The sequence below is a fragment of the Uranotaenia lowii genome, chromosome 3 (genome assembly GCF_029784155.1).
Source record: "Uranotaenia lowii strain MFRU-FL chromosome 3, ASM2978415v1, whole genome shotgun sequence".
Taxonomy (NCBI): domain Eukaryota; kingdom Metazoa; phylum Arthropoda; class Insecta; order Diptera; family Culicidae; genus Uranotaenia; species Uranotaenia lowii.
In genome coordinates, this window is record NC_073693.1 from 27,415,369 (window position 1) to 27,441,654 (window position 26,286).

Sequence of the window (26,286 nt, forward strand, 5' to 3'; positions counted from 1 at the left end):
GTTCCAGCGGCATGAAATCCGCCAACGAATCCGACTGGGAGCCGTTGCTCGAAGCACCGGCAGACGGCAGCCGATCGAAGGCCAAGTCATCGAATCGGCGTCAATCGAGCGGTGGTACCGGTGGCAGTGGACCCACCTGCACCGCCAATAGACGGGAAACCAAGGGAATACACCAGGAAAAATGCGGCCGCATCCGGTTGGCCGTGCTGGTGGTTCTCGTCTTCGTCACCTTCTACGTGTCGCTGTCGACGATCACGATCCGACCGGTGATGCACCAGATGGTCGTCAACATCCCGGACGATGACGAAGATCTTCCGGGACCAAGAGGTACGTGTAGCGTGGTTGTTTTCATATTTCTCGGATACAGAGAAGACACTGCCTAATAGAAACACACAACACATGCAATGCCAGTTTGCACGCCCATGAACATGATTTCCTCTCATTCATTTACCCTAGAACTGACCCTTCATTTTTCTCATTAAAACACTTTCATAATTTTCAAAAATTTCATTGTTTTCCTTCATATAAACTAAAATCAGAACTTAAGTGTCAAACAATCCGGGCACTTATGTGTTGAATATATGTCTTAGACAGCGACATGAGTAACATGAACGTCGAGGTAAGATGAGCTACAAGCATAACAGCCGTATCCACTGACATCAAACCACGAATCAGAACAGAGGAACCGAACTGCAAATACAAACAGTAGATCACAAAAGCTAAAGAAGAACAGACGAGAACGCTACAATACTTAACAAGAGAGAGCAGCAAAGATACCACCACGCATGGAACATCGAAGTCAGTTAGTTCTGATTCCTTAAAGGTTGAAGTAGGTACTAAATTTTACGAGTATACTGACTACCGATGAAGGGAAAGTTCTTAAAGATTTTTGTTTTTGTTTTTTTTTTTCTCCGATCATAAGTTGTTTTACCATCTTTTTGGCATTCGCGACTTTATAAAAACGTTGCAGTTGGCGGACAGTTATTGAAAAACTTATCCGGTACAAGTCGTGTTTGATGTTCTCTCTTGGGCTCGAACTCACGGACATCGGCTCAGGAAGCAACTGAATTGCTAACTGAGCTATATCACAAGCCCGATCGATGATCACAAAATCTATAAAAGAACCAGTATTCACCTATAATGTGACATGTGTACAGGTCTCAACAAATACTTCACGTATCACTCATATTCCCCGCATCAGCTCAACTCACCCAACACCAAAGAACACACATTCGATTGCTATGTTGATTTTGTTTCTGTTCGAATATTTCGATTGGTCGTAATGTATGTTTAATGTTTTCTTTACAATTTCCTCACCTTGGCCCCCACACATCTTCGTTTTTGTCTATCAACCAAAATCAAACCCTCGAATGCTAATCTTCAAACTCATCACTTTGCAACGGCTCAACCTAACTCCCGACCGGCATTTTGTTGAATACAAATAATGTTCGATTTGCCCTTTCTATGTTGCACGCTATTTTTTGTGTGTTGAAATTGTTTTTGAATATGTATTAAACCTTAAACCAAAATGTGAACATACGATGTAAAACCATTGCACCGCGCTAATACGCTGCAAAACTACTACAACCCTAAAATAAAACCAAACCAAGCAGGCCTAGCCTCCCCAAATGTAGTATTAGAACGCACAACCAACCGAATCATTCCAATTATTCCCCAAACCTCTTGGACCAATCGGCGGACAACCATCGTCGACAACAACAACAACCAAAAAATCAACACCAACACCACCACAGTGCCAAAGGGCTACCTGGTGTGGGGACCAGGCTGCAAGATACTGGATCTTGATCCGCTGGCCGACGACGTCATGCGGTTGTTTCACAAGGAGCAGTTCGTGCCCTGTTCTACCAAACGACCGCTCACGACGTTGGATCAGTCATTCGACAACGACACGGTGTGGCTGCGCTTCCACTGGAAGCGAGTCCCGGAACACCTGCCGCACTACATGAAGTACATCACCTGCTGCTACCAGAGCATCCAACGATCCGGCACCAACGAAAAGGCTGACAAAAACTTTAAGTAAGTACTAATTTCAGGAAATAGGGATATTGACAATGACTTTAGTTCACACAGCTACTTCTTCTTATGTATACCTATTTACCGACTCATAAAATATGCGAAAATTAGTTCAAAAACACTTTTCTTGATATTAACATATTAAAATGTTTTAAAAACTTTTTTATTCATTTAGACATGTAGATAGACATATTAAGAAACATTTACTCGATGTGTTCATTTTCGTTTCCAACTACTCTCTCCAGACGAGATCTGAATCGGGAGCATACATAGGCTTCAATGTCAGAGGCTTATATTGTGATAAGCCTCTGACATTGAAGCCTACGCCTCAGAGATGGAAGCCTTCAGAGAATCAACAGTTGAGTGAGAGGATCCTCAGACCTCCGCTTAAACATATGTACGCCAATATCAAAAAGTTAAGGGGGTTCGGAAACCAAAGATCCTTTGGCCAAAACTTCATGTTCTCCTCCAGCCAGGTTTCGGTCCGTTTCGAGTTATGGCATGGACTCCATCAAGTTTGCCCTAATCCACGAAAGCACCTGATTCTTCAAAATGTCCGTGAAAACTTCAGTATCAACTTTTACTTTAGCTTTTATGAAAACTAGAGGCATCTTCAAAACATTCGAAACAACCGCTCCAAAAACCATCACTCCGACGGGATGCTGGGTAGTAATTCTGAAACATCCATGGCCTTCCGGGGTGAAATATACCGATCCGTTTCTTCACCGAGAACGCGATGATGAGCTGCTTCTTCTCAAACATAGACTGAAATCGCTTCGAGCGCTCTAGTCGCAGGGCTCGCAGGCGCTTTACTCTTGCCTTTGATGATGCTTTTAAGTCATCTTTGACCAATCTTTGCATGGCAGAATTCGAGATATTCGTTTCCTTAGTCAGCCTCTGGATTCCGCTTCACTTCGTCTTGATCAATTTTACCACTTTTATAGTGGCTTTCCACTACTCGGCTCCGTTGACATGGTCCAACAAGGAGAAAACGTTCCACGCGGTTAACAGTCACTAGATGCCAAGCTACAGCAACCGAAATTTGCTTGGGCGAGCAGTACACTGGACACTATGGGCGATGGGCGCGCTCGCAGTCCCGGTATACGATTTCTCGTGTGTTAAACAGAGAGAGAAATAGCCTTCACTCCAATTTCACTCCGATTAGCTGTCATTCTTATGGAAATCTGTGTAAGAGTAAAGAGCAGGCTTTATTCTTTTTAGTAAGCTCAATCCCAATCTGCGTTGCGTACATCTTGCCGTAATAGCGCATATTCTACTACTGCATTGTTTACGTCAATTGACAGATGCAGGTTAGAGCAATACACCCACACAAACATTTTCTCAAAAATAGTCAAAAACAACCCTAAACAGTATGCAAAAATTATTGCTTTTTGTATAAGGTCATATTGTGCTTACTGAAAATACCTAGAGTACTGAAATTTTCGTGGATACCATGGTTACCCGTATTGCATGCGGCACTGTTGTTAGTCCTCATTGGTTTCATCGATACGAAGAATATCATTTGTCTCCCTTTATTCTTCTGAAATATTGTTCTTTCTTCCTCATCCTGGACTTTCTAACAACGAATGCGTCCGTTGATATTGATTTTGCACAACGACTTTACTCGATTTCTTTCAACGACCTTCTTTGCCTTCCTTGGCCACCGACCTCCCAAATAAAATCTCCGTTAGGTGACCTTTCAAAGACATCCCATTAACGACTTTCCATGGCTCCGTCAACGATCTTCAACCTTCCCCTGATGATTCCATATTCCTGGACTCATTACCCATTCGGATAGAGGTGAAGAGATACAACTATCTATTGCATTTGAAGGTTGAACTGTTGATGAGTCATCTTTGGTGATTGGATTAAAATTTGGTAGCCGAATTCTTATTATGACTCTGTCTTCATGGTTCAGGGTCTTTCTGGATAGTCAAGAAAAATGCATTCATCGTGGTGATGTTGGTCGATCTTACGGTATGAATAGTTTGTTTCCGTGGGTCGTGTAGTCGATCGACCCCTAAGTCGGATTTACAATTTTCTCCCTTATCCTTCCGAAGCAAGAGGTTTCTGGATATCCCTACTGAAATAAAATCCCTAAACTAGGTCATTCTTCCAGTTTTCAGGTAGGGACCCTTCTGACCAAATCTTGTTATTTTTCTAAATAGAGGTTCGGTTCAGGAAGGCTGTTGTAGCTTAATGAGAATCGGGACGAGATTTTTCAAGAAAGCCTTCCATTACATCTCAGTAGGTCTTCGATCCCAGCTTACAAATACTACTCTTGTTCAAAGCTAAGGTTTTACCCGTGGGTGGATTCATACGAGTATCCGGGGCAATGATCTGATTGTTTTTTATTACTAGTTCTGCTCCTTGACGGATATTTTTCCTAGACGACCTTGAACTAGCATTTTCGATTAAAGGTTAGAAGGAAGTCTATTCTGATGAGTTGTCCAGGCAGCTAATTTGTTCTTTTCGACATGGGGCAAAGTTGTTTTGTCACGGCAATACTCGTTTTTTCGTTCTTCACGAGCAAAGCTCTCCCCCTCTTCTGCCACGATTCGCGACTAACTGGTCATTTGGCGCTACTCGTGACTCGAGGCTCATGTTCCACCTCTTGCCACAGTACAAGAAGTTGACGAAAAGCCTCTCCTCGTAACTTGAGACCCTCCTTCACTCTGCCCTCTTGACTCAATTCGAGACGAGACGATACGAGAACAACTCGCCTCTTCACGTGTCTGAAGATCCACACCTTTCCTCATAAGACTTGAGGTCTGGGTGCCACATGTTTCCGGCACAAGGCCCTCTTCTCTGCCCGTCGTGTCCCGCTCGCAGTCCCGGTATACGATTTCTCGTGTGTTAAACAGAGAGAGAAATAGCCTTCACTCCAATTTCACTCCGATTAGCTGTCATTCTTATGGAAATCTGTGTAAGAGTAAAGAGCAGGCTTTATTCTTTTTAGTAAGCTCAATCCCAATCTGCGTTGCGTACATCTTGCCGTAATAGCGCATATTCTACTACTGCATTGTTTACGTCAATTGACAGATGCAGGTTAGAGCAATACACCCACACAAACATTTTCTCAAAAATAGTCAAAAACAACCCTAAACAGTATGCAAAAATTATTGCTTTTTGTATAAGGTCATATTGTGCTTACTGAAAATACCTAGAGTACTGAAATTTTCGTGGATACCATGGTTACCCGTATTGCATGCGGCACTGTTGTTAGTCCTCATTGGTTTCATCGATACGAAGAATATCATTTGTCTCCCTTTATTCTTCTGAAATATTGTTCTTTCTTCCTCATCCTGGACTTTCTAACAACGAATGCGTCCGTTGATATTGATTTTGCACAACGACTTTACTCGATTTCTTTCAACGACCTTCTTTGCCTTCCTTGGCCACCGACCTCCCAAATAAAATCTCCGTTAGGTGACCTTTCAAAGACATCCCATTAACGACTTTCCATGGCTCCGTCAACGATCTTCAACCTTCCCCTGATGATTCCATATTCCTGGACTCATTACCCATTCGGATAGAGGTGAAGAGATACAACTATCTATTGCATTTGAAGGTTGAACTGTTGATGAGTCATCTTTGGTGATTGGATTAAAATTTGGTAGCCGAATTCTTATTATGACTCTGTCTTCATGGTTCAGGGTCTTTCTGGATAGTCAAGAAAAATGCATTCATCGTGGTGATGTTGGTCGATCTTACGGTACGAATAGTTTGTTTCCGTGGGTCGTGTAGTCGATCGACCCCTAAGTCGGATTTACAATTTTCTCCCTTATCCTTCCGAAGCAAGAGGTTTCTGGATATCCCTACTGAAATAAAATCCCTAAACTAGGTCATTCTTCCAGTTTTCAGGTAGGGACCCTTCTGACCAAATCTTGTTATTTTTCTAAATAGAGGTTCGGTTCAGGAAGGCTGTTGTAGCTTAATGAGAATCGGGACGAGATTTTTCAAGAAAGCCTTCCATTACATCTCAGTAGGTCTTCGATCCCAGCTTACAAATACTACTCTTATTCAAAGCTAAGGTTTTACCCGTGGGTGGATTCATACGAGTATCCGGGGCAATGATCTGATTGTTTTTTATTACTAGTTCTGCTCCTTGACGGATATTTTTCCTAGACGACCTTGAACTAGCATTTTCGATTAAAGGTTAGAAGGAAGTCTATTCTGATGAGTTGTCCAGGCAGCTAATTTGTTCTTTTCGACATGGGGCAAAGTTGTTTTGTCACGGCAATACTCGTTTTTTCGTTCTTCACGAGCAAAGCTCTCCCCCTCTTCTGCCACGATTCGCGACTAACTGGTCATTTGGCGCTACTCGTGACTCGAGGCTCATGTTCCACCTCTTGCCACAGTACAAGAAGTTGACGAAAAGCCTCTCCTCGTAACTTGAGACCCTCCTTCACTCTGCCCTCTTGACTCAATTCGAGACGAGACGATACGAGAACAACTCGCCTCTTCACGTGTCTGAAGATCCACACCTTTCCTCATAAGACTTGAGGTCTGGGTGCCACATGTTTCCGGCACAAGGCCCTCTTCTCTGCCCGTCGTGTGCCAATCATATCCGCTAATCAGGGCCAGGAACCTCCCCACAGACCCATCAACACCCACTTTTGGTCGCCCCTCATATCGGGTTCGCGACTTCCCGGCAAGCTGACTGTACCAAGGGTAACGTGTTATTCTCTTGGCCGTACACCTGCAGGTGGCAAGTCTTCAGGTACGTTTCCACTCTGGACCACGGGGACTCCGCTCCTGCACTCATCGGCTTTCTCGGTTTCAAGTCGAAACTCCAGCATATGTACCCTGCCTCTTGTTACTATTCAAGACTAAGGACCTCTCCTCTGACGATTTAAAGTCCGTCCTTTACTCGTAACTCGAGACACGCTCCGCCTCTATTCGAGACCACTGCTAGACACTAATGACCTCTTCTCCAACGTCTTGAGATCTTGGCACCGCTTGTCACAGAACACGTTCGGGACTTTACGAAACTACTCGGATGATTCCCGGCGAAGACATCATCTTACATCGACTCGAGTGACTCACCCGCCGACGACGTGAAATCACTCTATCCGAAAGTAGCCCGCGGCGTGAACATTCTCCTTCCTACGAATTTGACTGCGAAGAATGTCAAGTCTTATTCCCACAGCTTACGTTGTAGGGAGCGCGTTCTACTCGGATACTTCGCGACGGTAGAGGTATTCTACACAGCGTTCGCGACGTATCTAACAGCTCGACATCCTCTGAGGGAAAAGTCTTCTCTTTTTATGCTTTACTGATAGGTTCGGGCACTACTAGATGCGGCGAAGGATTCGCAGACTGGTGCTGGTTCCAACTCATCTGTAGGGCCGACATGATCCGGGTGAACCCATCGCTGACCACGCGCCAAGTATTGACATTCTCACACATCCTCCGCACGCTGATGTCGGCTGTCGTGTCAGGTCCACAGGCGCCAAGCATGTGAATGTGAACCTCGGACAGTTGAACACTACGGGCTCTGGTGTCTCAACTGTGTCATCGCAGGTTGGGCAGAATGGCGAGGTCACATTTTCAAACCGATGCGATGGTGGTACTGCATGAAGCATGCGGGACTAGTCAAGAACTGCGTCACGCAGAAATCTACCTCTCCATGTTTCCGATTCATTCAAAAACTGACGTTAGGGATTAAGCGATGGGTCTACAGACCGCGTTTCGAGATGTCTTTCTCTGGCATACTCCCACACATCGGGTATGTTCCTGTGCTTTATGCAGAAGTCTTCCTCTCACAAGATCGAGATGGGCATGACTAACATCAGCAGCTACCGAGGGCACTGTTCGTTATGCTTTGCTTTCGTTATCGTTATGCTTTCGTTCATCAGCCGCTGCACGCTGCAGAGCTTCTGCAGATTACACTGCTTGCTCAAGGCTGCCGCTTCGGACCTCAAAATTGACGAGGTCACGCTCGCCAGGATCCTCCTTCTGCTGCAGCGGATCGCTGAGTTGTTCGATAAAAGAGACGATCCTCGATTATCACCCCCAAGTACTTGATTGCACGCTTCGAATCGATCGCGCACGGTCCAGCTGCTATCGTTCCTGATTGTGCTGAAATCAGGTTTGTGATCAGCACCATCTCAATCTTGTGGTGAGCCAAACGCAAACTGTGGCGAGTAGCTGGACCTCCTCGGTTGACGGGTCCGATGCCAGGAGAACCACGTCGTAGGCGAATCCCATAGTCTCACTCCCGTTGGAGACACAGTCTCAACAGTTCGACTTAAACGATGTTCCACACTACCGGGCCAAGCATCGATCCTTGTTGAACACCTGCCAAAACACTCTCTGTTTCCAGTCTGGTCATATACTGTAGTTGGCGGTTACGGAAGTACCACTTCACCATCCTACAGATATATGCCGGAAACCTCAGATGTATGAGCAACAACTCAATCGCTGCCCAACTGACACTATTAAAGGCGTTCTTTAGGTCAAGGATGACCACTGTGCAAAACCGGTCTCCTCTCTTCTTCTTCAGCCATGCTTCGTCTGCCCCTTCAATGACTAGTGGCACCGTGCTGCGGCCTTTCCGAAAATCAAACTGTTTATCGGATATGCCGCTCACGCCCTCGGTGTAGAGCTGTATCCTGCTCTGGACCACCTTCTCTTGCAACTTGCCAGCAGTATTCAAGCGACGTATCGGGAGATGGGTCATCTGATGGCTTTCCCGGTTCTGGCAGGAACACCAATCGCTGCAGCTTCCACACGCCTGGGAAGACCCTCTCATCAACATACTGCGGCAGTGATGACCGGAAAATTTCAAGGTATTCCATGAGCGCGGCATTCACTGCTACATTAGGGATACCATCCGGAATCGACCTTAGCAATGTCCAGCAGTTCCTCCAGCGAAATCTGCATTTCTCACGCGTATCCCAGTCATATAGAACCCTCGGCTATGTGACTTCCTCGTGCTGTGGGAACAGCTCTTCGAAGATTTCGCGCAGTTTGTTCGGGCACGTTTCCTCCGGCACACCCCCGCTCCGCGTCTTGGCCATGACAATCCCTGTAAGCGTCGCCCCAGGGGTTGTCGTTGGCGTCCTCGCAGAGTTGCCCTGCCGAGTGCAGACCTCGCACTTACTTAGGGCACGCTCCTTTCTCGTTGACGGGGTCCTCGCCCTCTGCATATATCGCCTAGCCCTCAGGCCTGCAATTTCCGTCGCCCACCAGACTCTGCAGGTCCTTGCAGATCAACCTAAAATCGAGTGATAGCCTGTTCCTGTTTGAGGACACTGGTTTTAGAGTGCCCATACGTTACATTTCGGTAACCATAACACAGTAGCGGTCGCGGGTAAAACAGTCGAGTGGCCATTCTTAGGAAGCCAAAATAGATGTACTATTGCCAAAATTTACACAAAAGAATGTCTCCATCAGAAGAGGTAAAAAGAGATAACGTGGAGAACTTCGGTAGGGGAAGGAGTGCAGAAGAACAAAAAGTGTATTCGAGAAGATCGGAAGAAAATAAAACAAAATAGACGAAATGACCAAGTTGATTAAAATCCTCTATAGATAAACAAAACAGAATAGATAAAATTGGTTAAGAAAAATATTAACATGCAAATAAACAGAAAGAAAGTGAGAAAAGCATTCCTGCATAGCACAAATGATTGTTATCCTGAATTTAGAAGATTATTTGGCTGCCTGTGTCATTGTTGTAAATTCCGTCCAAACTTCAAGAGCAATAAAGTGTCACAGGATATGACTTGAGTTTATTTTTTCAATCTCAAACAATTTCAAACTGCTGATCAAATAAGCCAATTTGTTTCTTTCAGTCAAGCCTAATGACTCTGAATACGATTCGTTACAACAAGAACACTGTGCTGTGTATTTAGTTAATTTCTATAACGATGTTGACTTAGTTTTCCTTTGATTTAAAATGCATTCGTTTTGAAACAGTGCCTTGTGCAATCGTGATAAGGCGGTAAATTAAATATATGAATGGAGAGTCCGCGTGAACTTCATGCATGCGCTCATTAATGAAAAACAAAACAACTTTGATTGTACCTAACTGATGACAAAAAAATTACAAAACCAGTCTAATGAATCATCTTTCCCTTCTCCGTTTCTCACACCAGCTTAAGTGAATGTAAATATTTCTCCCACGACATCCAACTGCCGCCGAACGTAACCGACGGGGTGATGGTTCGCTGCAAGGGTAGCGTATGGAAAAACAGCAAAGTACAGAAAGCGGTCTACACCAACACCCACGCCTTCATCCGGAAGAAACCGGCCGTACAGGAACGGCTGGATCGGTACCGGGAAAGCTACAAACAGCGGCCGATGAGCGTATTGATGATCGGCATCGACAGCATATCCCGGTTGAACTTGATACGTGCCATGCCGAATACGGCCCAGCATCTATACGATACCGGTTGGTTCGAACTCAAGGGATACAATAAGGTGGGTCAAGCTAGTGTGTGTATGTAGTTGTATGGATTGATTATATTGATGTTTTCTTACATTATAGATTGACGATAACACCTACCCTAACCTGATGGCCATACTTACGGGATACAACAATACTCTGGCGTACGACCTATGCAATCCACGGAAGGTCGGGCAGCTGGAGACCTGCCCGTTCATGTGGAACTATTTCGCCGACAGTGGCTACGTTACGGCGTACGCTGAAGATGAGGCCAGCATAAGTACCTTCAACTACCACAAATTCGGCTTTTCGAAACAACCCACGGATTACTACCAAAGGCCGATGGCTCTGGCAGCGGAGAAAAATCTTATCAAAAAGACGAAGAACTCACTCACGTTCTGTTTGGGCTATCAGAACTATGCCGACTTCATCTACCAGTACGCTTTGGACTTTGCGACGTTCTACAAAGATGAGCCAAGCTTCGGCTTGTTCTGGACGAATACGTTCAGCCACAACGATATTAGCGATCCATCGTCGATGGATCTTAGGATTAAGAACTACCTCGAACAGCTCGAAAGCAATGGGGTGTTGAACAACAGCATGGTGGTGTTCTTCAGTGATCACGGACTCCGATTCGGAGCTGTGCGATCGCTGTTAACCGGTTGGCTCGAAGAGCGACTACCTTTTATGTTTATATGGTTACCCGAATGGTTCAAAGAACAACATCCGGACATAGTCCAGGCGCTAAAGATAAACAGGAATCGTTTGACGAATCCCTACGATCTACACGTAACTCTCAAACACGTTCTCGAACTTTCGGAACGTATCGATAACCTTCCACCGCCGTTGAGCTGTCCGACATGCCAGACTCTTTTCCAGGAAGTTCCTTGGAATCGGTCCTGCGAGGAGTCCTCGATTGCACCACATTGGTGTACCTGTTCGGAGTTCGAAAAAGTGGACAAGAGTTCCAAAATTGTGCATAACGCGGTTCAGTTTGTGATCGATTACATCAACGAAGATCTCGGTAACCAACAGAAAAATTTGACCAAAAAATTGTGTGCCAAGTTACAGCTTAAGTCGATAGGGTTGGCTAAGATCGCGCGGTATCCGAACGCCGAGGTACCCCACAACGATTATCTGCTGATCTTCGATGGGAAACCCGGCAGCGGGAAGTTCGAATCGACTGTGCGATACTACATCGACAAGGCCAAGTTCGAGATCACCGGATCGATCAGCCGGTTGAACGAATACGCTAGTCAGAGTGAGTGTATGCATGTAGATTACCTGAGAAAGTATTGCTATTGCTTGAGACGGAAAGGAGGTTAACAACGAGATCGTTCGCTTCAGGTGCAATGCTGCGGTTAATGTGACAATAAATGTAATATTACTTCAGAGTGAACGATCTTGTGTACCGTCGAATGGTTTGTGTAATGCAAATTTTATCCAAAGTGATCCATCCAATATGTTCAGATTTTTTACCTTTATATTCTTTTTAAAACCGTCTGTTTATAATTGAACCATAACTACTTATACTCGAAACTTTTAAGAACTATCTCATGAAAACAGTCCAACAATTCGCGTTACCTACCTTTTAATCCATTCGAAAGACAACTCTCTATGCAAAGATCAACCCCAATGCCAATGGAAGACGGCCGTTGAAAATAGGATCTTTTTCGTATTTGAAAATTTTGTCACAACCATTAAAATTTAAAAAAAAAAGACCTGAACTAGAGATTTTCGCCTTATTTCCTGTTTCGGAAAATCAAAAGGAGAAAAATCTAGGTTTGATTCCATCAAAAAGTTTTAGAAATTTTTCTCTTTACTTTTATTTTATTTGTGATAAACTGTTTGAAATGCTTGATCGAAAATGAAAATTGTTATACTCACTAGCGATTTTTTAGAAACTGAATTCAAATTGTGGACTGAATACTAACCATCTAACCCGAAATTTTATTCCGAAGTTGAATCATAATTCTGTGTTTTGATTTCTGAGCTTACAATTCTGAGTTCGGAATTTTGAATTCTGAATTCAGTGTTTTGAATTCCGAGTTCTAAGTTCTGCGTTCTGAATTCCAAGTTCTAAATTCTGGGTTCTAATTTCTGACACTTGAGTTCTGAGTTCTAATTTTGAATTCCACGATCTAATATGAGTTATGAGTTCTGATTTCAGAGCTCTAAATTTGGATTTCTGTAATATGAGTTCAGAACTTTGCATTCGGAATTATGACGATGAATTCTCCGCTCCAAATTCGGAGTTCTGAATAATGACTCTGAGTTCTGAATTCTGGGTTATGACTTCAGAGTTCTGAAAAACAATATTTCATATTATTGATTCTGAGTACTTAGTCCTGAATTCTGAGTTTAGAAATCTGGTTTCTGTTTTTTTTTTTGTTCTAATATCTGAGTTCTGGTTTCTGAGCTCTGATTTTATTTATTTATTTATTTGATGATGATCCTAGGCTTAAGCCTTTTATCTGAATTTAAACTTAAAAATTAACATCGATCATAATTTTATGTAAAACACCTCTTAATACTATCTTTGATTTGGTTTCTGGACATATTAAGATTAATTTCTTCTACATGTGCATTGTAAAGTGCCATCATCCTGTACATTGGTTCGTTTCTCGCGTAATTCTGTATCCTGTTTAAAAGCTGGAATGGCCTTACGCTGCGTAGACTACTGCGTCCTTCATTGGGGGATATTTGCGAAAGCATGTACGGCGAATAAAATCTTCCACTTGTCAAATCCTTGAAAAATAATGCATCGTTTGATTTCCTGCGATTTTCTAGCGAATCCAATCCGACCAGCATGCACAGGGCTCGGTAATCCGGCATTTCATCTTGCCATCCAAGATTCCTCAGAGCGTATTTGAGGAATTTCTTTTGAACTCTTTCCAATCTGTTTACGTGGACATTGTAGTAGGGTTGCCAAACAACACTGGCGTACTCGATTGTAGTCCGAACTAAACCTACATAAATTGAGACGATTGTGTAGGGGTCGTTCAACTCATGGCAGACTCTACTAATCATTCCAAACATAGAGTTAGCTTTGGCCACTACCTGCTCTATATGTTTCGTGAAATTCAGTTCTTTGTCTATCTCGACTCCAAGATCCTTTACAGAGGTCTTTCTAGTGATAATCAAGCTGTTTTCAAGGCGATAATCATACATGATATTTGTTAGCTTCCGAGAAAACGATATAACACTGCATTTTGAGGCGTTCAACTTCAATCCATAAGTTCTGCAACAGTCCGAAAAATGGTGCAGTGCGTTTTGCAGAGTCGAGCAATCCTTCAGGTTGCGAACAGGGAGAAACATTTTCAAATCATCAGCGTATATCAGCACAAAAACATCCTGCAGTACCTCGGGGAACTCGTTCATAACAGTGATGAAGAGAAGAGGTCCCAAGTGACTCCCTTGTGGCACACCACTGTTAACCGAGAATGCACCGGATCTGACATTCCCCAGCTTTACATATTGAATTCTTTCAATTAAGTATGAATGTATCCATTTAAGGCAAGTATTGGCAATTCCATTTTTGCTGAGCACGGATAGCAGTGAATTGATATCGATCACATCAAATGCTTTTGACATATCAGTATAAATAGCGTCGACTTGCAATCCTTGCATCATCCATATCGAAATTCTTGATACAAACTCCCCGAGATTTGTTATGGTTGATCGTTTTTTAAGAAAACCGTGTTGAACTTGCGACATTTTTCTTTCTAACCATGGATACATTTGGTCGTACACAATACTTTCGAAAAGCTTCGGTATGGCAGAGAGAATTGCAACTCCTCGATAATTTTCGACAGAGAGCTTGGAAGAGCTTTTATGGATCGGCACAATATGCGAGATCTTCCAAAACTTTGAAAATATTCCTTCTTGGAGTGAGTCAGAAAACAGGCGATGTAAGGGTTCTAGAAGTCCATTGACACACTTTTTAATGAGCGAATTCGGTATCCCGTCAGGACCACTGCCTTTGGATTCGTCGAGCATTAAAATTTTCCTTCTTATATCTGTTATTGATACTGTTAGCTCATGAAAAACTTCATCCGGAAAAACATATGTTTGTTCAGTTTGAATATTATTCGAGCAGTATACATTTCGAAAATATTCGGCGAATAGTTCTGAAGCCTCTTTCAAATTATCTGCTTTTTTAGTTTTATACGATACATTTGTTGGTATTAAATTTGATTTACGCTTGGAGTTAACTGATTTTTGAGCACATAATTCTCAGTTCTGTATTAAGAGAATTTTCCGAAGTTCTAAAAACTGGGTTCAGAACTCAGAGTTCTGTATTCTGGGATCTGAATTATAAGTTCTGAATATTACTTTCTGAACACGAAGTTCTGAGTGCTGATTCCTGGGTTCTAAATTCTGAGTCGTGAGTTCTGAATCAAGAGTTCTTAATTCTTAATTTTGAATCATGAATTTTGAATCCTAAATTCTAAGTTCCAAATTCTGAGTTCTGAGCTCTGAATTCTGAAATATTTGTTCTGGGCTTTGAATTCTTATTATGAACTCAGAGTTCTGGATTCAGTGTTATGAATTCTGAGTTCTGAATACTGAGCTCTGAGTTCTGAATTGTTTTCAGTTCTGAATCTATGATTCGATGGAGACGATTTTCGATCACCGCTTATTGTTATTATCGATTTTGGCTGATATTTTTCGGTGAAAATTAAGTCAAATCCCAACAACTTCTTTACGTTTCGGCTTACTATTTTGTTTCGGCTATCTTCAGAAAACTGTGGTTCTACATTCTACTGAGTGAATTTTGAATTCTGAGTTCTTAGATCTGAATTCAGACTTCGAAATTCTTAGTTCTGAATTCAGAGTTCTGAGATCTGATTTTAATTACTGAAATCTGACCAGCGAATACTTTGTTCCTAGTTGTATTCAGTTCGGAATATTCAGTTCTTGATTTTACTTCCTGAATCCTGAGTTCTGAGTTCTTAGTTCTGAGATCTGAATTCTGAATTATGAATTCTGAATTCAGACTTCGAAATTCTTAGTTCTGAGCTCTGAGTTCTGAATTCTGAACATTGAATCTTTATGAATTTCGAATAATGAGTTTTGAGTTCTGAATTCACAGTTTCAAATCCTGAGCTCTGAATTCTGAATTCTGAACACTGAATCTTTATGATTTCGGAATAATGAGTTCTGAATTTTGAATTCTCAGTTCTAAATCATGAGCTCTGAATTTTGATTTCTGAAATCTGACCTGTGAATTGTGAGTTCTTAGTTGTATTCAGTTCGGAATTTTTAGTTCTTAATTTTACTTTTGAGTTCTAAACACTGAATTCAGAGATCTGAATTCAGAGTTAGAAATTCTTAGTTCTGATTTCAGAGTTCTTGGCTCTGAGTTCTGAATCTTCATGAATTCCGAATAATGAGTTCTGAGTTCTAAATTCTCGGTTCTTAACCCTGAGTTCTGAATTTTGATATCTGAAATCTGAGCTGCGATTTCTGAATACTCAGTTGTATTCAGTTCGGAATTTTGAGTTCCTAACTTTACTCTGTGAATCCTGAGTTCTGAATTCTTAGTTCTGAGTTCTAAGTTTCGAATTTTTAGATTTGAACTCTGACTTATGAGTTCTGAATTCAGGCTTCGAAACTCTTAGTTCTAAATTCAGAGATTTGAGCTCTGAGTTCTGAATTCTGTACACTGAATTTTTATGAATTCCGAATAATGAGTTCTGAATTCTCAGTTTCAAATCCTGAGCTCTGAATTTTGTTTCCTGAAATCTGAGCTGCGAATTCTGAATTCTAGTTGTATTCAGTTCGGAATTTTGATTTCCTAATTTTACCTTGTTGATCTTGAGTTCTAAATTCTTATTTTTGAGTTCTAAGTTCTGAATTTTGAGTTCCGAACAACGAGTTCTGAGTTCTGAATTCTGACTTATGAGTTCTGAATTCAGACTTCGAAATTCTTAGTTGTGAATTCAGAGCTCTGAGCTCTGAGTTCTGAATTCTGAACACTGAATCTTTATGAATTCTGAATAATGAGTTCTGAGTTCTGAATTCTCAGTTCTAAATCTTGAGCTCTTAATTTTGATTTCTGAAATCTGACCAACGCATTCTACGTTCCTAGTTGTACTCAGTTTGGAGTTTTGAGTTCTTTATTTCACTTTGTGAATCCTGAGTTCTGAATTTTTATTTATGAGTTCTAAGTTCTCAATTTGGAGTTCCGAACACTGAATTCTGAGTTTTGAATTCTGACTTATGAGTTCTGAATTAAGACTTTGAAATTCTTAGTTCTGAACTCTTAATTCTGAGTTCTATGCTCTGAGTTTCTGGATTCAGAACACTGAATCTTTATAAATTCCGAATAATGATTCTGAATTATGAATTCTCAGTTCTAAATCCTGAGCTTTGAATTTTGAATTCTGAAATCTGAATTGCGAATTCCTAATTCTAAGTTGTATTCAGTTCGGAGTTTTGAGTTCTTAATTTTACTTTAGGATTAAGGATTCACCCTGAGTTCTGAATTCTTAGTTATGAGTTCTATGCTCTGAATTTTGAGCTCTGAACACTGAATTCTGAGTTCTGAATTCTGACTTATGAGTTCTGAACTTCGAAATTCTTAGTTCTGAATTCAGAGTTCTGAGCTCTGAGCTCTGAGTTCTGAATTCTGAATATTGAATCTTTATGAATTCTGAATAATGAGTTCTGAGTTCTGAATTCTCAGTTTCAAATCCTGAGCTCTGAATTTTTATTCCTGGAATCTAAAGTGGGAATTCAGATTTCCTAGTTGTATACATTTCGGAATTTTGAGTTCTTAATTTTACTTTGTGAATCCTGAGTTCTGAATTCTTATTTCTGAGTTCTAAGTTCTGAATTTTGAGTTTTGAACACTGAATTCTGAGTTCTGAATTCGGACTTATGAGTTCTGAATTAAGACTTCGAAATTCTTAGAACTGAATTCAGAGTTCTGAGCTCTGAGTTCAATGCTCTGAGCTCTGAATTCTGTACACAGAATCTTTATGAATTCCGAATAATGAGTTTTGAGGTCTGAATTCCAGTTCTCAATCCTGAGCTCTGAATTTTGATTTCTGAAATCTGAACTGCGAATTCTGAATTTTATTCAGTTCGGAATTTCGAGTTCTTAATTTTATTTTGTGAATCCTGAATCCTGAGTTCTGAATTCTAAGTTCTGAATTTCGAGCTCTGAACACTGAGTTCTGAGTTCTGAATTCTGACTTATGAGTTCTGAATTCAGACTTCGAAATTCTTAGTTCTGAACTCAGAGTTCTGGGCTCTGAATTCTGAATATTGAATCTTTATGAATTCCGAATAATGAGTTCTGAGTTCTGAATTCTCAGTTCTCAATCCTGGGCTCTAAATTTTGATTTCTGAAACTTGAGCTGCGAATACTGAGTTCTTAGTTGAATTCAGTTCGAAATTTTGAGATCTTAATTTTACTTTGTGAATCCTGAGTGCTGAATTTTTAGTTCTGAGTTCTTAGCTCTGAATTTTGAGCTCTGAACACTGAATTCTGAGTTCTGAATTCTGACTTATGAGTTCTGAATCCTCAGTTCTTTACTCTGTCTGACTTTCAAATTCCTAATTCAAAATTCTGCGTTCCGTACCTATCCTAATTTTAAATCTTAGTTCCTTATTCTGAATCTGAATCCTGAAATAATTCTAATACCTGCAATTGATTCTAAATCTTTATTCTAAATCTGAATTTCAATCTGAATCTGAAATTAATATTCGATTGTCATTATATCAAAAACTATATTTTGAATCTCATTGTATTGATTGTGGCCAAATGATATGTATTCGAAATTGTGAAAAAAAATGAAATGAAATGAAATTAAAATTTTGTTGAATTAAATATTGAGTTTTTTTTAAGGCCGATCCTTTCTTGGTGGTTGACACTTATTGAATCTTGTAGCCAAAATTTGTACCTTCTTCATTCCTAGCATCTAAGTCTCAGTAAAATTAGAGAGAAAAACAAAACAAATTAGCAAAATCAAAAAAATGATCAGCCCTAGAATGTAGTGTATCAGTAGGAAAAAATCCTAGCGTTGAAAAACGAAAAAGTTTAAGCATGTTTAGAAACAGAAACAACAAGAACAAAGATGATGACACAATTGGGGGGCGATTTGCTTATTTTTCTTGTGTAAATGGAAAACAAAACAAAAAGTAAACATGTCTAGTTGATAAGCGTTTTTGCCTATTAGAGAAGAGATATTTTTTTTATTTACTGCGCGAAAACAAAAACGGAACAGCAGTCACTTAACAAATGGAAAAAAAATGATCGTAACAAAAATATTTATATTGACAGTAGAGTATAAATTAGGAAAATAAAACTATCTTGTGTAGGGAAGCATTTGTTTTATATTTGTTTTTATTCAGTATCCGAACTCCATTAAACTTAAATTAAACTAGATTAAATCATTTAAATATAATTACTCACACATAAACACAGGTTGAGGATTATTGACTAAGATCGGCGTTCCGAGCCAGGGATGCCGATATGGGAGTTAAAGAGAGCTTCACAATTACTTATAAGATTGGCAACACTTCTCCGTCCGCCGGCTGCTCCCTCAATCTGGTCAACCGACATCGGTCTAGGGGTGCTAATAACGTTAGCAGATCCTGCCCGAACCAAATTGTTTTGGGATGGGAATTTGGGGAAACAATTACACAACTTTCCGGGCACATTTTGCTGACACTCACTTCCGTTTGAGGCTACTGATCTGGTTGAAAAGTTAAGGCCCTCGGGAAAGGAAATTCTTCCGCCACAAACGGAACAATTGTTGGCAAGGGAAGCTGCTGTTCTACTTGGATAACAATTAAGGCACTGTGATCCATGTCCGTTCAAAGATTCTCTACATCGGGGACAGTTACGTAAGAGAAAATTGGCCCTTTCCAATCCCGGATTAGAGCCCGCAGAGGAGCCAGCTTGAGAATTTCTCACGAATGAACAAACTGACGGAAGATGACTCCTACTGGTACTGTTTGAGCAGTTTTCGTTGCTGTTACTTTTTGATGATCTGTAAAACAAAGAAAAAGTTAGATCTCAATAAGAATCCTTGACTTTTAAGTTTTAACATGCTTAAATTTACCTCAAATCTTCCTGGGAGATGCAACCGTACGCCAGAAGGTAGGCATCGATTTCGTGGATTTGAGTCAAATCTACGGAATCGAACGATTGCTGCAAACAATATCCGGGAGCAGCTGCAGCTTGAAGCTGGCTAGCAGAACTGGAACTTGGACGGGGTCGAATTTGGGAGCTCTGCTGCTGTAGATCCTCTCCACTGAATGCCATCCACGAGCGTTCATTTCGACTGGTCTCGCTCCAAATGTGTGATCTTTCCCCGGAACTAGAACCAGGTTCGGGGGCTCTGGGACGACTGACTAGCTGAAGATCGGAAGTAGCTGGAACAATTGGAACTGATTGAGGAGCTACAAGTTCGCCGGCGGATTGGACCGGTATGTCATTCAGAGATAATGCGGCATAGGATGTGTCCTCGGTATAGCCGGCTCGCGATAAATCGCTGGGAGCAGATGTTGAGATGGACTGATTGTTCTCGGCAGCAATGATGCTGAAAGCAGACAAAAAAAGATGACGAATGCTTTGAATGAAATGTCTGTAGAGTAAAACAAATAACTAAATAAATAATAGAGAAATATAAACACCCTCATGGGTAAAAACAAACCAACCACATCAATCAACCTGTCTGATGAAGAAGGCAGCACTACCAACAATTTAGAAGTTTGTGAAAAATTAAACAGGCACTTTTCCACAATTGGCAAAAGGTTAGCTGAGGAAATTCCAATTGACCCTGGCTCTGACCATTTATCCCGTATTGAACATGTACAAAATACAATATTTCTACATCCAGCTACTGTGAATGAGGTAAGGGTAGTCATTCTATCCCTTAAAAATAAGAAGGGCTGTGGACCTGATAATTTCCCAGTAAGTGTCTTAAAAAATTACCATGACAAATTCTCTATCATACTTAAGGAATATTTTAATTACATTTTAGAGACTGGAATTTATCCTGAATGCCTCAAAATCTCAAAAGTTATTCCTGTTTTTAAGGCTGGCGATTCCCATGATATAAACAACTACCGTCCAATATCTACCTTAAGTGTTTTTGGTAAAGTGTTTGAAAAACTTCTTGTGACCAGAATTGTAAATTTCCTGAACCAGCATGACATACTTTATAAGCTGCAATATGGTTTCAGATCCGGCTCGAGCACACTAATTGCCATCTCAGAACTAGTCGACTCCATTATTTCTAAAATTGATTCCAAAAATATTGTGGGAGCATTGTTTTTGGACCTTAAAAAAGCTTTCGATACATTGAATCACGAAATATTACTATCCAAACTAGACAAATATGGAATAAGAGGAACAGCTAATAATATCCTTCGCAGTTACTTAGAGGGGCGGAAGCAATTTGTAGTGATTGAAAATACCAAAAGCGTGGTAAGAAATATTGATGTAGGTGTACCACAAGGTAGCAATATAGGTCCGTTACTTTTTTTGTTGTATGTTAATGATCTCTGTAACTTACCATTAAAAGGCACAGCACGCCTATTCGCTGATGATACAGCAATTTTCTACTCAGCAGCATCTACTGATATTATCATTCAACAAATTGAAAATGACTTGAAATTGTTATCTAAATATTTTAATACCAACTTGCTCTCACTCAACTATACGAAAACCAAATACATGTTATTTCATTCTTCACATAAAAGATTACCTCCGAATATTGACCCAACGATAAATGGAAATGTTATTGAGAGGGTAAAATGCTTTAAATATTTAGGAATCTACCTAGATGAAACTCTTTGATGGAGTCGTCACACAGAATATCTAGAGAAAAAAGTTTCTCCTCTTTGTGGTATCCTATGGAAATTGAGAAATTTTGTGCCTCAACATGTTTTATTGAAATTTTACTTTGCGTTTATTCACTCTCATATTAACTATCTTATTATGATATGGGGAAGAGCTTCCTTGTCAAATTTACAAAAACTTCAAACTCTCCAGAATAGATGCTTAAAAAATATTTATAGACTACCGTTGCTCTTTCCTACCCAACAGCTCTACACCTTAAGAGCCCATAACATTCTTCCATTAAAAGATCTTTGCGATTTACAAACTGTAATATATGTCTACGACAATTTACACACAAGTTTCAGTAATCAAAACATCCATTTTACAACGGGATTGCGTACTCATAACACTCGCCAGTCAGATTTTTTACAACGAAGCCGATCCGTGACATCCTTAGGTCAAAAAAGAATATCATTTATTGGTCCAACTAAGTACAATGCCTTGCCTAATGAAATAAAAACCATCAACAACCGTTCCACGTTCAAAATCAAAGTAATACAGCTATTAAAAGAAAAATTGAGTCGTTAAAAACCGATCGATCAGTGACCAGTTTTCTTCTTTTATAATTAATTTTTGTAGCAATTTAGTTTCTTTGTGTGTTCTTTTTTTTTTATTAATTATTTAAATTATAATGTCTTATTTGATTAAATGTTTGCTTAGTAGTATTAATATCAAATAGTGGATCTCTTTAAAGGAAATCTGTTTTCCATTGAGATCCATGTAGTATTTAATTTAGTATTATCATTACATTTCCTCGCACTAAATTTAAACATTTCAGTTCTCAGCATGAGTAAAATTTTGCCCGCGTTTTTTATTAATTTTTGTTGCTGCCAGACATGCTGAGAACAGTAGCGTCCATTACCAGGGGGCTCTAATGAGCTTTTTGGTGTGGGGGAGTGTGGTGGGCCGCTACAAAAAAAAAAAAAAAAAAAAAAAAAAAACATGTGTTTCTGTGCTCGGCCTTCAATTTTTATAAACCAGACGTAAACACGTGTTTATTACGGATCGTATAATGATCCCTATCGCACCGATCGTTGAAAAATGTGCTGTGATTCAATACATTTATGACGAAATTGGGAAAAAAAACTACTTAGTTGTTCATGTATGTAAAAGCTTGCCAGATTGCCCGGATATTTGATGCAAAATTTCGAGAAAGTCCGGACCGGCCCGGTTGCCCGGATATCGTGAAAAAAGTCCGGATATTGCCCGGATTTTTTAACAATTTTCACAAAGAAACCAAAAAAAAATCAAAGTTTTTGAGTACGTTTCAGCAAAATCGATTATCGGTATGGAAATTTTCACCGGTTGTTTCAAATAATTTCGCTGATTTACTTTTATAAACCTTTAAATATTTAAGTGTTCCAAATAGATGTTGGAAGTCTGCAATTACATTAATGAAATATTAATTTCGATTTTTTTTTGCATTTTCTCTTTGCTTCTATATATAATAGGTAACACCTAAATTTTGCCCGGTTTTTGCCCGGGTTTTGGATTTGAAAAATTGAAATCCTTGCCCGGATTTTGCCAGGTTTTTTTGAAAAAATGCCCGGAATTGCTAGGCCCGGATGGTAGTGAAAAAAATTCTGGCAACCTTAGTATGTATATTAAATTTCATTCCAATCCTGGTATCAAGAAGGGTTTTTAAGTTTATTATTTCTCTTTGTAAAATCCCGCTCTCCATTACCGATTTTCTTCTCACAATTTCGATCACTTTTAGTTGTTTTAAATCATAAAATGAACGCTTTTTTAATTAGCGAAAATTTGAATTATTTAGCTCTCAAAACCTCCATAATCGAAAGTTGAACGATGTTGTATGGCATTTCCGCTAAAGCAGTAGTATTTAGTTACTTTTGAGACAGCTTCTCATAAAATTATTTTGTTCGGTACTTGGTGCTAATTAAGTGCTAAATGATAGCAAATTTTGCTTGCGATTCATGATACTTAAGTTGAGTACCATGTGGCAAGGAAATTCGGGTAAGGCCATAAAAAACAATGTAACGATTTTTAAATTCGCGCATTCTGTCTCGTGATTTGGTAGCGAACAGACGCGTTTTGAAGAGCGGCAGCGGCTAATTTCAAGTGGTGTTTTTCGGAAATTTCAAGCGGCGAATCGTACGGTAGTGGTGAAATAGTTCGGGGAGTGAGAAAAAGTGAATTGGGAAGTGAAAAGCAGGAAAAGCCTGCCCAAATTTTAAATTTTTGGCCAAAGCAGCCATTGTGGAGAAGAGGTTTTTCTTCTCAAAAGAGTGAGGGGAAAATATTGAGAATATAGGCGGAAAATTATAATTTGTGAAAAAGCAGTGGTTCAGAGGAGAGGGAGAGGCAGAAGTGCAAAGAAAAGGCATACTATAAGCTGATAAAGATCTTAGTAGAAATTGTGAGAAAAAGTTCATTTAAAAAAAGTGAGGGAGATCTACAAAAAGCGTCTAGAGAAGCAAGAAAAAGCAGAAGATGGCTGAAGATGCTCGCTTGCCAATGTTTTATTTTTTGCTCCCGTCGGGAAGAGGGTCAGCAAGTGAAGCAGTGGGTGGAAGTGGAAATGGAAGCGTAGCCGAAAACTTGGTTTGCTTCGATTTTTTAAATTTAGCGGGAATCGACCGGGAGAAAATTTCAGCGGACGAACGGCGGTTCGCAAAGAGGGAGGTGGGAGAGTGTTGGGCGGGAAAAACTGGCGTAAAATTTAGTGAGAACTGACCGAGAGAAAATTGTGAAGGCAAACGGCGGTTCGGAAGAAGAGAGTGCAAATGGTTCTGTTCTGAGAGAGCCAGCAGGCGAAGGGTGGTAAAAGCCGGAGAGGAAGTGTGGTGAAGAAAAAAAATTAACAGGTTCGGATACATAATGTGTGTTCAATGAAAGTTGGTTGAAACAGGTTGAAATAGGTCCAAACAAGTAGGAATGGATTTTGACAGTTGATAATCTGTCTCTTTCCAATTGTAGAAGCTAGTAGAAAAATTTGCTTATTCAGATTCAGGGCACATAAATATCATCAGAACATTTTCAATTACATAAATGAACTCCTGTTACAAGGTTTCCAGTTTGTCGATGTATAAAACAAGTATTCGATTAATAAATTTTGAAGTTAAAAGGTTCGTTTCAAACTATGTTCTTATTCAGTTACACTTCTTAATTAAAACCCATTCAAATGACGAGCTAGTGCTTTTGTATGTCTTATTTAGAGTTTCAATTAAAACAAAAGGTTAATTTAATTGCAATTTAAAATTTACAATTAAACATTATATTTTCAATTATAGTGTCGTCAAATGAAATCAGGTTGATTAAAGTGTTAATTCCGCCGGAGGCGAACCAAATTTTTTTGACTTGTTTGTCAACACTTATTATTAAACACCTTTTAAGGTCAAGTAATATTCCGGAACTATACGAAAATTTTACTTGGAAAAAATCTCCATGGGGGGCGGGTTCGCACGGCTTTGGTTGGTACCTAAAAAGTTCATAAGTACCTCCCGCAAACACCACATCAAACCGTTTGATTGCGGTGCCAGCAGAGATCATGTATCAAAAATTAATTGCAGGAAGCACAGCGACAATCCCGACACGATACACACAGGACCGACCGCCGACTGAATCCAAACATCCAGAGCACGAAAATGAAATGGCGAAAACGAAACAAAAACATGCTCTCTGTCTAACACACACGCTGCATGTGTGTTAGTGTGGTAGAAATGAATCCTGCTTTCGAGCTGGATCGGTTTCGACTAGTTTCGATCGATTTCAACTTGCTCCGTTGAACAACGACCAGACCTGTTTCGACCAAAACATCAGCCCATTGAACAACGACCACTTGACAGAAACTAGTCGAAACCAATCGCTACTTACGATTGAACGGAGCTATAGTGGAGAGAGCAAAAGTGAAAAACGAGTGAAACAGAAGTAGGGTGGCATATTAGAAGCGTGGTTATTTAGGTTGGATCAGTCGATTGCGTCTGACCAAAAAAATAATAATAATGATAAATAATAATGTAAAAGTGGGGTTAAAGGTGTGAGAACAAAAAAAATGGGCTACTTCCACTTTGGGTATCAAAAAAATTAAAGTATTCCAAAGAAGTCAAAAACAATGTAAAGTTATAAGGTAAGGTAGGTAGAGTGGTAGCGGCAAGGTAAGATGTCTATTGAAATGAAAAGTGTTTATTCATATTTCAATAAGAATGATCAATAACCTGCTAACCATCCAGGTATATACACGGATGCCGGAATACCTGATGAAAATTTCTAAAAAATTTAAATTTTTACGAATTTTTGAATGGTTGTGGAGGTATTTGAAACATTCCTACAAAACAAATACCAACATTCACACGAAGTACACACCGACATAACAAATAACACGAAGCCATGGTGCCGGGTATGGAAAATTCTGCATAAGAGATAAGCGGAATAGAGGTAGATTTTTTTTTTGTTGGCTTAATTAGAGACACTTTAGCACTTTCATGTCGTTCGTGTCTATAGAGGTAGAATGCAGAGGTGTTCATACTTTGGTAAAATTGCGGTGAATCCGTGCACCCATGGTGGATTTCCAACATACATACATAACATGTAACGATTTTCAAATTCTAGTTCAAGATTTTGAAATCTTTGTTTAGAATTTTACATTTAATTTTCCTGTAAATCATATACCACATACCAAATTTTAAGTAACGGGCCAGCCAAAGTGGTCGTCCATACAAACTTTTACAATGTTTTTGTAATATTGATCTCATTATATATAGGATCTGGAAAAAAAATCATTAAGGAGTTATTACGGAGGCGCGATCCACGGGTGGTGGGGGGGGTGGGGTAATTAGAGTAATTAATTAACTTCCCCCACCCCCCTTTCGGGAAAACCCCGTTAAAAATATACGAAAATGCTCGAATTTCATAGGAATTCAGTACTTTTCCTTGTTTGTATACCTTTGAATTTTCAAAACTTTCCACTTCGTGGGAATGTTTCTCAAACAAATGGCAGTCAATTTTTTGATTGGGGTGATCAATTTTTCCAAAAGGCACT

General features: G+C 40.0%; 2 protein-coding genes across 5 annotated transcripts in view; one reads left to right on the top strand and one right to left on the bottom strand.

Annotated features, from left to right (window-relative positions):
* On the top strand, window positions 1-18,762 carry LOC129758496 (uncharacterized). Of its 2 annotated transcripts, none has more exons than XM_055756001.1 (4): window positions 1-327; window positions 1,614-2,037; window positions 10,137-10,461; window positions 10,529-18,762. In XM_055756001.1, exons 1-4 carry the CDS (start codon window positions 12-14, stop codon window positions 11,750-11,752), a joined length of 2,289 nt encoding a protein of 762 aa, XP_055611976.1. In that variant the 5' UTR covers window positions 1-11; the 3' UTR covers window positions 11,753-18,762. The 2 variants fall into 2 exon arrangements, with proteins under 2 accessions (XP_055611976.1, XP_055611977.1); XM_055756002.1 differs by having other exon boundaries at window positions 1,755-2,037.
* The window catches only part of LOC129758495 (uncharacterized), a 27,958-nt gene continuing 20,430 nt past the window's right edge, over window positions 18,759-26,286 (bottom strand). For 2 of the 3 annotated variants that reach the window (XM_055755999.1, XM_055755998.1), the window contains exons 8-9: window positions 19,504-19,983; window positions 18,759-19,431 (exon numbers count right to left, since the gene is read on the bottom strand). In XM_055755999.1, the coding sequence (XP_055611974.1) occupies window positions 18,879-19,431; window positions 19,504-19,983 (1,033 nt within the window). In that variant the 3' untranslated portion in view covers window positions 18,759-18,878. The remainder of the gene's footprint in view (window positions 19,432-19,503; window positions 19,984-26,286) is intronic. The other variant, XM_055756000.1, reaches the window with a different exon arrangement.

Excerpts from the sequence above, each read along its gene's own strand:
- LOC129758496 (XM_055756001.1), top strand. The coding sequence starts at position 12 with ATGAAATCCGCCAACGAATCCGACTGGGAGCCGTTGCTCGAAGCACCG. Across the intron at positions 328-1,613 it reads AGATCTTCCGGGACCAAGAG|GCCTAGCCTCCCCAAATGTA; the intron begins GTACGTGTAGCG and ends CAAACCAAGCAG. Across the intron at positions 2,038-10,136 it reads AAGGCTGACAAAAACTTTAA|CTTAAGTGAATGTAAATATT; the intron begins GTAAGTACTAAT and ends TTCTCACACCAG.